At 38.4% G+C, this 11,931-nt stretch overlaps 1 protein-coding gene across 2 annotated transcripts in view; it reads left to right on the top strand.

Annotated features, from left to right (window-relative positions):
- Positions 1-11,406, top strand: part of LOC110033636 (aspartic proteinase Asp1-like) — a 17,241-nt gene extending 5,835 nt beyond the window's left edge. Inside the window, exons 3-8 of one of the 2 annotated variants that reach the window (XR_002294969.1) lie at positions 8,224-8,699; positions 9,335-9,470; positions 9,547-9,750; positions 9,831-9,903; positions 10,721-11,005; positions 11,335-11,406. Coding sequence is in view for 1 of the 2 variants with exons in the window: in XM_020737682.1 (XP_020593341.1) it covers positions 8,224-8,699; positions 9,335-9,470; positions 9,547-9,750; positions 9,831-9,903; positions 10,721-10,833 (1,002 nt within the window). In the remaining variant the exon portion in view is untranslated. Of the gene's footprint in view, positions 1-8,223; positions 8,700-9,334; positions 9,471-9,546; positions 9,751-9,830; positions 9,904-10,720; positions 11,155-11,334 lie in introns of those variants that run through there. The other variant, XM_020737682.1, reaches the window with a different exon arrangement.
- Positions 11,407-11,931: the final 525 nt, after the last annotated feature.

Below are 11,931 nucleotides of genomic sequence, written 5' to 3'. Positions count from 1 at the left end.
TTCCAATTTCTTCCAAACTTCTCCTGGAGATTTCAGATTCATCACGTGATACATAACTTCATCTGCTAGGCATAGTCGTATCGTCGCTGCCGCTCGCTGTTGCAATTCTTCCCAATCTTCATCCTCCATGACATCTGGTTTTGTTGTTCGCAGAGCTTTCAAGATTCCCTGTTGCGCCAACAGATCTTTCACCCTGGTTTGCCACAATCCGAAGTTACCAGTTCCGTCGAACTTCACCACCTCGAATTTCGCACCAGAAAATGTCATTTGAAAAATTATTCCTGCAACAAAACTTTCTGCAAAAAATTCCTCTACAAAAATCCTTGCTTAAAATTTTTTTTTTTCAAAAAAATAAAAAATAAAAAATTTCCTCTCCGCAAGAAATAAATATTTCCTTTATTTTTTTTTTCTTATCGAGCAAAGAAAATTTTTAATTAAATTTGCTTAATTTGATTTAAAGCAAATTAATTAAAATGTTTTCCTTTAATTAAGTGAAATTCAAACTTCCTTCCACGAAATGATTGCAGCAAACGAAATTCAAAGGGGAATATTCTCCTAGGAAAGTTCTTCCTTCCCTGAAATCCAGTAGATCTAAGATTCTCCTTCTCCAGCGACAGGAATATTAAAGGTAAATAATATCTCCTGTCAAGATTTCTTGAGCCAGCAGCAATGGAAAGTTCTGAATTTCCTTCCCTGAATATTTGCTCTCCGCAAGCTAGCAGCAAAGGAAAGTTCTGAATTATTTTATTCTTCCCAACAGAACCGTGGCCTCCTCCGCTCCTTCCCTTTTCTGGATCCCGCTTATTCCGCGCAATCACTGTTTCCTTCCTGCGAGCGCCGCGATGCTAAACAGTGCTTCTGCATCATTCCCTTCCCGCGCCGAAGCCTGCCTGCTGGAACCCTGCGTCGCGTGCACTTCCTGGAGCTGAACTTCCTCTAATCGCAAAATTCCTTTCCTTCCGATAGAAGGAATTCCTGCAAAGCAATAGAAAGAATTTTCTGTCTCCGCAGGACCGCGCCTATCTCCTCTGTCTCCGCCTCGCCTCCAGCCTTTCTCCGCAGCAAAGCAAAGAAGAACTCCTGTCTCTGGGTCCCGAATCGTAGCGCCTCCGTCCGCGCTTTGGAACCCTCGTCGAAGTCGCCTGGACGCGATCTCCTCGATTCCTCCTTCGCGAGAACTCCTTCAAATCCGCATCGTGGGCTGAATACCTCGATTTCGAACCGAAGCCACGCAGATCCCGAAACTTCTCCCTCCAAAAACCCCGAGAAAAATAGGGCGAAGAAAACAGTAATTGACACAAATCCAGAAGAACACAGAGATTTAACGAGGTTCGGCAAAGATGCCTACGTCCTCGGGAGCAGAGCGGCGAGTTTCTTTCACTATTCAGAAAAGGGTTACAAAATAGAGGGATACCTCCTGGGGTTACTAACAGGCCTATTTATAACCCCAGGAGTAAACCTAGGCACAATATGTAATTACAACATTACCCCTGTACCAAACTGCGGGGCTTTGCCCCTCGCACCCCAACCCACGTAACTTCCCAATTTGGACAGATTCTTCCGCTCCGCTCCGCTTCGATTCAGCGTCTGTCCCGATATGGTATATGAGCCATACCATAACAATTGGTAATAAAGAAATATAAAGAAAAATTAGAAAAAGGAAAAAAAAAATTCTTGCAAAAATTGAATCTGGACGGAATAGCGTATTTCAACTCACCAACGATCGCGAAAACAATGTGTTTTGGCTCGCTTTAGATTGTGGAATTCTCGAGATCTTGAATACGGGATCTGCGGTCTTGTGATCAATGGGATGGTTCCACATCATTCTCCTCGGCTAAGAGAAGCTTCTTCTTTCTTTCTATAGACTTTGGGAATTGACCTATCATCATCATGACAAATTCATCACCTTGTCGTGTTTGAGACAATTTCACTGCAAAATTTATACTCATGTGCATTTCACACAACTTTAAAACACATACATCATTCTAAAGCATGTTCTAATATAATAAATAATCAACATTTTTTAGCACATTCAGAGCCGGAGTTGCATCTGAGCTACGACTCTCATGAACCATGCCTCTAACTATCAAGTGTGTAGCATGTTTTTGCAATTTTTTATGCCCAGTTGGTCGCATCCCATATGTGAGTGGATTTGACAAAAATAAATCTTGTAACATAGTCTATGGCGTGTTAAATCTTTATCAGTGGTAACCATGCGCCCATGAGCTAAACTGTTAATTATGACATCTTATAATTCCCTCAAACGGGGTTTTCATTTTTCTAGTTTCAACACTTTGGGCTCATTACCTTTTAAGAAAACCAATGTTAACCTTATTGAAGTTTCTGTCATGACTCAGCTTGAATCATTAGCATCTCTCTATTGTTGGTTGTAATATGTCCAATAGCATGAGGCTTGAAATACTTTATGGTTGAGACAGAATTGGGTGTGTTGGTGGGCACTACCTTTTCATCATTCTAAATTAGTTTATCCTCTGACAAGGTTGGCTGAGATTCACTATTGAGTGTACTCTTGTTATCTGATCTTAGAGTTGAACGTATCTAGAAGAGGTGGCGATCACTTGGTGATGTTAATGCTTCTCTACCTTCAATTATATGGACTGTACGTCAAGTTGGAATCAATATGATAGTATCTGCACCACTTTATCGATAGAAAACCTCAATCCTTCAAGAAAAATTGCTATTGTGTGCTCCTCTTGTTTCACCAACTTACATTTCAACATGAATTAATTAAATTCAGCTATGTACTCATCCACAAAAGAATATGTCTGGCACAACTGATGAAGTTTTATGAACTTATTATATCGATAATGCAAGGAAGTGTATTTACGTTGATATATCATCATCTTTATTTTAGACCAGACAATGATTTTATTTTTCCTCCCAAGCTGGTGAAGACGCTTCAGATTCTCTTCCTCTTTATTTTAGACCAGACATTGATTTAATGTTTCCTCCCTAGCTGGCGATGAAGCTTTAGATTCTCCCACCATGAAGAAATATTCTTCCTGAGTTTGATGGCTACCAATTCAACGATTTTGTCTTTTATAATGTCTTTGTACTAATTCATTCTACTATTTGTAGCCACCTGTTAAACTCATCCGGATCCATGCGATCATTAAAGTTTACTAAATTCACCATTACTTTGAGATCCTAGATTTTCCTCTAATATTTCATGCCCAATAGCTAGAGTATTGATTCTTCGTCACTGGAACCCCACTGGAAGGGAATCACCTCCTCCCCTTGTTTTGGTGTTCATTGTTATGACTATGGGTGATCTCATCAAATTATCTCATGAAAAAAACGACAAGACTTTGTTATAGTTGGAGGATTTTTTATTGCCTATCCTCCATAATAAGTTCCTTGACACCTCCTTTAGAGTTTCTCTTTAGCGACATGACATCCTTTTCCCTCGATCAGTTTTTCAGCGGATACAGGATTACAAATCAAGGTTGGTCGAGGGCTTAGGTAAAGGGCTAGGTGGATGATATATAGATAATAAGTTAGGCTATTTAAAAAATTGAATTGAGGCAAGTGAGAAAAACCCTAAAAATTTAGTGGAGAGGTATTTGCTAAATAGCTAGTGAAGGATTATATGGATGGTTGACGACATTTGTAAGGCGATATGAGGTCACATTTGTTGTTGGATAGAGGATTTGATGTGGTCGACAAATGTCCATACTGAAAATAGCAAGTCAAACAATGACACGTGAGGTACAAGCAACGAGAAGCAAGCTACAAATGCAATTCTTGCAAAAGGAAAATGATTGAACACTTCAAAAAACATAAAACTTTGAACAAAGTCTTCCAAAGTAGCTAGTTGTCCCCAAAGCAAAAAAAATACACATATATGGTCTTCTAATAGAAATGAATATAAATGGAAATAAAGGAGCAAGAGGAAAAAAAAAAAAAAAAACAAGTTCGCACATAAACTGAATCTGGATAAAATCACGTGTTTGAACTCCCCAACGATCAGAAAAATAGTGTTTTAACTCATGTGCAATCGCAGAAACAACTCTTTATTATCACAATATTGTGAAATTCCCATGATCATGAGAATGGGATCCATAATCCTGTGATTAATGGAATGCTTCTGCATCATTGTAGCCACCACACACTTTTTAAGTGGTAAAATTCTTTCTCTTTCTAGAAATTTCATATCAACCTCAATAATTAAATGGGGGATTTACGTAAATACTATTCAAAACATTATTATTTATATATTTATCACATACTTTGATATTTACATCATTACCACTTAGTTAATTTTGTTAACATACTTTGTCAAATTCTCAATAGAAATGGTCGATCAGTATTAGACGCTCACTGGATATACTTGATGATATTGGCCGATTAGGATCCATAAAAGACTTATTAGAACTAGACATTTGCATGACACTCGGATGGAAGATGCTAACAAGGTTCAAGAAGAGCCCTGTTAGGATTATCTTTATTTTGAATACACACACACACACACACACACACACGTGAGCACCAATCTAAGAAGAATCTTATGGTCTCAGAGGCAAGCATGGTTAAAGATGGCCCACCAGAAGTTAGAGATCATATCAACGTGAACCCATGAAATCCAATGCCTAACCAAGGTCTTTTTTAAAAAGTGTACATGACCTATTGAACAACAACCCCTCGGGACAAGAATCAGGGAATATCCCCCAAGAAAGGATAATCGTAAAGCTCCTGAAGATAAAACCACAAATCATCTCGTATAGAATCTCAAAGGCCCTTCACAACAACTAACATCTAATGGGACACCAACACAAACATCACCAGTGGCTTCTCTGTTGAAGGGGTGGAGCTACCTGTCAGATTATGATAAAATGTTATTTGTCCGACAGCGTAGCCTCATCTTGAAAATAGGAGTCCTGTCCAAGGGCTAATTAGATCAGGAACCCAACTGATCGAAGGTTCCTTGCTTAACCGACCAAAGGTCCATAGCTTGTTCGATTGAAGGTCCATAAACTTGTTGATCGAAGGTCCATAAACTTGTTGATCGAAGATCTACAACCTAGACAACCGAAGAACCGCAACATGGATGATCGAAGTCTTTCAATTCAACCGACCAAAGGCCCATAATTCGACCGACTGAAAGCCTATAGTCTGACTGATCAAAGACCCAACCTTAGATGTGGAGGATGGGATGACCAAATCAGATATCTTATTTATTTTATTTTCTTTATTCATTTATTTATTAATGTATTTTTTTATGAGTAAAATACCCATTAACGTCCTTACTTCAAATAGGGGTAAGAAGGTAATTCTCCACTTCATACCCCTAATGGTCATTTCTACATCAAATGGCTGATTGATTATTCGAGCTAATCTAATCCCTTTTCCTCTCTCTCTCTCTCTCTCTCTCATTCTCCTACGCTCTATTTCTTGGGCGTTTTATAGAACAATCTCGGATATATATATATATATTTTATTTTTTTCATTATACATATATATATATATATATATATATATATATCAACATGAATCTTAAGGCAAATGACGGTTTTGGAGCGAGGAACAATGGATCGGGTGCCTTATTGGCGACTCAAGGATTGGATGCCAAGGGAGGAGACATTGGGGTTGGGCAATCAGAAGAATGTGATGAAGAATTTTCTATTGAATGGTGATCGACTCCAAAGCCGATTAATGAGTTACTTTGTTTCAGACTGTGCACCAATGAAGTTAAGGCATAGCTAGCGGTCGGGAGACTTCTCATTGATTGAATATACTCGCCACCCATTAAATCTATTCTCACCAAATCAGAGCATTCCGGTCGACTACTCAAATAGGCCTTGGAACACAGCGAGTTTGACATCTCCTATATGCCCTGAATGACAATAAAGGCAAAGACTATTGCTGACTTCTCTGAATCGAGAGGGATAAACGAGGATCTGATGACCGACAGATCGACCTAAACTGTTCATCGGTGGGGCATTCAACCAATCAGGTGTTGGACTTGGAGTTTTCTTGTGTAGCCCCATAGGGGAAAATTTCTACCACTCAATTGAGGGAAACTTTTCATTGACAAACAATCAAGCAAAATATAAAGCTTTGATTGCAGGACTTCACCTAGCCTCGAAGATGGAAGTCCTCCACATAATTGTAAAGGACTATTCCCAACTGATAGTGAACCAAATCAATGGGGAATTTGAAACTAGGGAGGAGACTATGGCAAAGTACCTAGGGAAGACAAAGATGGAGATCGATTGGTTTGCCATCTTCAGAATCAAACATGTCCGAAGAGAGGAAAATCAGTCACGGACCTTCTATCTCGAAGCCTTCACCTAGAAGAAGGACAACCACAAAGACTCGATTGACACTCAATCGAAGAACCACTAGCAATGGAGATTCAACATTAAGAGAAGAAGAGCTAGACAGGAGGAGAAGAAGAGCTAGATAAAGTCATACATCCAGTATCTAAGCACGTGGGAGATCGATGAAGAAGTCACCGATCATAGGAGATTCAAATATAAGGCTGCCCAATACCTACCAGTCAAAGAAAAACTCTTCAGGAAGTCAACCACGTCCTTATACCTGACGTGCATTGGGGAAGACAGTTGAGGACATACTCCGGGATGTGCATGACAGAGAGTGTGGGAGCCTTTTCAGAGGAAATACACTGGCTCACCGAATTCAGTGACAGGGTTACTTTTGGCTGAACTTACTCAAAGACGCCAAAATATTTTTGAAGGTGTACATAATATTAGAAATACGGACCAATACGCCATCAACCAACTCAAATACTTCATTCGTTTGCTATGCGGGGCCTCGACCTTCCCCCCATCAAGAGGACACCAGAAGTTTTGCTGGTGTCTATCGATTATTTCTCCAAGTGGGTAAAAGCAAAGTCTCTGGCACACATAATAGCGAATGCATTCCAAAACTTCATCTGGACTAACCCGATTCACCGATATATAGGCCTACCCTACGCGAATGTCAAGCATAAAAATAAATAAATAAATAAACGGGTCTGCAACGAGGAACGATCAATCAGACGCCTTATTAACAACTGAAGGGTTGGACGCTAACGGAGAAGGTGGTCGGGTGATCAGAAGAATGCGGCGAAAAATTTTCTATAGAATGATGATCGACTCCAAAGCTGATCAACGAGTTGCCCAGTCTCGGACCGTGCACTAATAGAGTTAAGGCATAGCGAGCGGTCAAAGGACTTCTCATCGACCAAATATGCTTAGCAACCTTATTATATACTTGTAATTACTAAAAGTCCCCCCTTAAGCCTAAATGAGGGGGCTGAGTTGTAATTTAGTAATAACTGTGACCTATTTCTATAAATAGAGGGTTCATGTCATGAATAAAAAATGGACTCATTTAATGTTCCCTAGTGTGCCCTCTCTCTCTCTCTCTAACAATCTCTTTAACAATTTATTAGTTGAACGTTCAACATTATATACAATTTTAGATTCAATAATTTATTACCCGAACATTCTACATCTGGTGCACCCATCCCAACATGATTCGGCCTGACGATGACAACTAAAGGCTTTGAATGATAGATTGAAATGAATACCGTCTGATTTTATCTTATTTTCTTCAGCAGGGTTAGGATCCTTAATTTATAAATTTGATTTAATTAACAATTGAATTAAAAATATTAGTACTTAAATTTAAAATTTATCGTAATAAAGTGGACCGCATTTAATTTGACTGAATGCAAATATCGAGTCAAGACCTTGCGAACCTCCTAAAATTTTTAATTGTAATGTAGTATATATAAAATAGTGGGAAAATTATATACATAACACTCAATTTTTATGTATATACATGTCTCATAAAATAAATATATGAGTTTATATTTTAATGTTTAGTTTGAAGAAATATGAACTTAATATGAAAACATGTTTAATAAAAGTCATGGCGGCGACCGTTGGCTGCAACGCCTGGGACGGGCGGCGGGGGACAACATGTAGCGGCATCGAACAACGGATAGTGGGCGGCAAGCGCGGGTGGCCGGCGGCAATGGGCCGTGATGGGGGCAACAATATACTATAATTTACAATATATTTGAGAATCACATTACAAAGTATCAAAATCTAATGAATTTCGGAATATGGTAGCTTTGTACCCTAGGGTTAAGCCCAAAATCATTACAATTTTAAACCCTAGAAATGAAATCCCTGTTGCCCCTTGTATGCTATCAAGTTTAAACCCAATCCACCTTACTCTTCGACATTGCAGGGGCCTCATCCTCTGTACCGGCCAAGGAAGAACGGCCTCGTGCCATGCAAGCATCCACTCTGCGCTGCTTTACACGAATCGACGAATCATGAAGGCGGATGCGAGGTAGCCGAACAATGCGACTACGAGATCGAGTACCAAGATCATGGCTCCTCCATCGGCGTCCTGGTTTCCGACACCTTTGCGCTCCGCTTAACCAACAGCTCTCTTGCTCACCCTGTACTCTCCTTCGGCTGCGGCTACGACCAGCAAGCTGGCCCATCAGCAGGGCCCAACGGGCGCTCGGACACCGACGGTGTGCTTGGGCTTGGGAGCGGGAAAGTGAGCATACTTTCGCAGCTGAGCCAGCTCGGTATTTGCCGGAGCGTCGTCGGTCATTGTCTTGGCAGGCGGAGCACTGGGTTTATGTTCTTTGGGGAGAATGTTGTTCCTCCCAGGAGTTTGACTTGGGCGCCTATGTCCCACAATGCTGCGCAGTGAGTTTTAGTTTCTATCTGTTTACATATCTTAACATCAAAATTTTTGTTTCTAAGTTATATCATCACCATTAAAAATAGGGAAGTTTAAATACACACTCCACAATTCTTATGTATTTACATATCTCACATACCTAACCTCAAAAGTTTATTTGCTTACATTTATACATCCCATATCTTTCGCATCACATTATAAATAAAAAGTTTACATACATACCCCCATTTCTTATATATTTACGTATCTTACACACCTAACATGATCTTTCATATCATATTGAAAGTAGAGAAATTTACATACATAACCTACAAATCTTTTGTATTTTCTTATCTATCACCCAAATTTTTGATATTTATACTTATATAACACCTTAGTTTTATAAACCTATGCATGAAATTATGTATGTCACTTCTTAAAAAATAGTTATAATAGGGATATATTTTATGTAATGTGAAAAAATTGAGTGTTATACATGTAAACATGAATGTTTAGGTGTTACAGGTATTCATATATAAGTAATGTGTTGTGAAGATAAAAGTTGAAGTTTTGGTGTTAAACAAGCAAATACAGAGGAATGAAATGGCATGCACTTAAATCTTCCTTTTTTTTTCCTTAGTTGATTGTACATGTTGTGCAGCAAATATTACTCGCCTGGGCTGGCTGAAGTATACGCTGGCAAGCAGCAGCTGGGGGTGAAGCAAGCTGTCGTCTTTGACAGTGGCAGCTCCTACACCTACTTCAACGATAAGCTATATCACCACTTGCTTTCTGCGGTACCTCTCCATTCCTATCCATCTTATTCAAAATAAAAAATAAAATATAAAAATACTAAATAATCAGTAATATTAGATTAGCACCGAAATCTCGAAAGTGAAGCCGATGCTAAAGGAAGCAGCCGAAGATAAGGCGCTTCCTCACTGCTGGAAGGGAACGAGGCCCTTCAAGTCCGTCTTTGATCTCAGGAAGCACTTCCGCTCCTTAAATCTCAGCTTCGCAAATGGGAAAGCTCCGGCTGTACTGGAGATCCCACCTGAGAACTATTTCATCGTCACTGTAAGCATAATTGGCATCCAGATTTTTATGCAGAGGAGAACTTTATTAATTTCTTATTCCTGAGTTCTGACTTGTTTCAGAAACAAGGAAATGCTTGCCTGGGTATCCTCAATGGCGGCGAAATAGGCCTGGGCGACTTGAATCTTGTTGGAGGTAAATTTTAATGGAAGAATTAATACTCTGCTGATTAAACTATGAGCCAAACTAGGATAACAGGTCGTACTAGAATTTCTATATATTTACATATCTAACACCTCAACCTTACTTTTTACATTAATATCACCCAAATCTTTTTTTATATATATATAAATCAGATCACTATTTTAACTTTTTAAAAAATGAAATACACTTTTAATGTATAAATGAGGTGGAATATATGTGGAAAATGAAATTTAGATGTTAGATATATAAGAATTGAGTGTTATGTATGTATATCTTCCTAGAATTATTTGCATCTAGGCTAAGTGGGAGTTGCTCATATATGAGGGACAAAATATTACTTAAGGATAACTTTTAAAAATTGCTACTTTAATATTATAAAATGTGGATGTATCCTAAATGGGGCATTTACATACATATCCGCCAATTTCTATGTGTTTACACATCCAACACCTAAACTTCACTTTTTACATTTATATCACCTAAATTTTTATTATTACATAGCAAGCATCATTATTTTAACTTTTAAAAAGTGAAGTACACGTTTTCATACGTAGATAATTAAGGTGGCATATGTTTAAAAATTGATGTTTAGAAGTTTATGTATATACATAGGAATTAAATGGTATGTATGTAAATCTCCCATCCTAAATTTTATCACATCCATTTGGTTCATATGGACAGATTGATTTGTTTGCACATAAAAAAAATGAAAATACACAAATTAATTTGAGACATTTTTGGGACAAACATTACTTAATTTTTTTTTGTATAATTTGGTTTGCTTGGTTTTGCTTTTCGCTCCTTGCAGACATATCAATGCAGGATGTGATGATTGTTTACGACAATGAGAAGCAGAGGATCGGTTGGGCTCGCGTTGCTGGCTGCGGTCGGCTTCCCACGTTTGCAAACTCTCCTCTCTGATGCTTCCATTGCATTCTTAACACATCCATAACTGCTTCTGCAACTTACTGCTCACACTGCCTTTCTATTCCTTTGCCGTATTAATTCATTCAAACAGAGCTGAAGAAGACAAAGTGCTCGAAAGAAAAAAATCCTCTCATCCACAATAGCACCTTTACTTAGCAACTTACCGGTTAGTTGTTACTTGTGAAATGTTGATTTATACCTCGATGATTTCATTTGTTAAAGATAAAATTTCGTGTACATAAAATAAAAAAATAGAACTATATTTCACACGTTTCTGTTGTAGATACAACTGCATTTACATCAATAATATTTCATTAAAAAGCTCATTTTACAAGTAAAATTTGAAAAATGTTTGTGGAGCGCTGTTTGTGCAATTATGGGATTCTGCTTTAACATGACAGACTTTTCCTTTTATTTGAGACGCGTGGAATTCTTTTGGTTGGTTGATTTAATTAACTTTTTATTATGTTTTATAATAACATTTGTTGGACTCAGATTTGTCTTGAATCATACTCAAGGAATGGTTGACCATTAAGGAGGGGGAGAGTGAACAATAGAGAAGTGAAAAAGGAGAGAGAGAGTAGGGATATCAACTCTTCTAATAGCTTTCCTGTGAGTGATGAGGAAGTCTCTTCCTTGCATTATTTTCGCTCTCCTTTATAGGGTAATTTCTCAATATAATATGTGTAAGCTATATTTACATACAATTTTTTTTGGGATTTTTGGCTGCATGGATCTATCCTTTATATCTCAGGTGTAAAAATTATATTTTCTATGATGTATTTTATTCTGTTGATGTCATTTTGCTGCTTTCAGAGTTTTGCTATGTACTCGCTGTTGTTATTTAGTTGGTCTATTCAGCCATGGGCGAGTTCTCCGGAAGAGTTCTAGGAAGTTTGCAGGAGATCAAGCGCAGTAAGTCAAGTATAGATGATCGATTGCAGCTGATCGAATGCAAGTGAGTGAGTGTAGGGGCCGAGTATAGGAGGTCGAGTATAGGGGGCTGAGAACACTAGGCTGAGTACATATGATTGAGTATGAGTGACCGAGCATAGGTGGCTGAGTACAAGTGGCAGAGTATAGGTTCCTGGT

The sequence above is a fragment of the Phalaenopsis equestris genome, unplaced genomic scaffold (assembly GCF_001263595.1).
Source record: "Phalaenopsis equestris unplaced genomic scaffold, ASM126359v1 Scaffold001241, whole genome shotgun sequence".
Lineage (NCBI taxonomy): Eukaryota > Viridiplantae > Streptophyta > Magnoliopsida > Asparagales > Orchidaceae > Phalaenopsis > Phalaenopsis equestris.
This window is presented reverse-complemented; position numbering and strand designations above follow the sequence as displayed.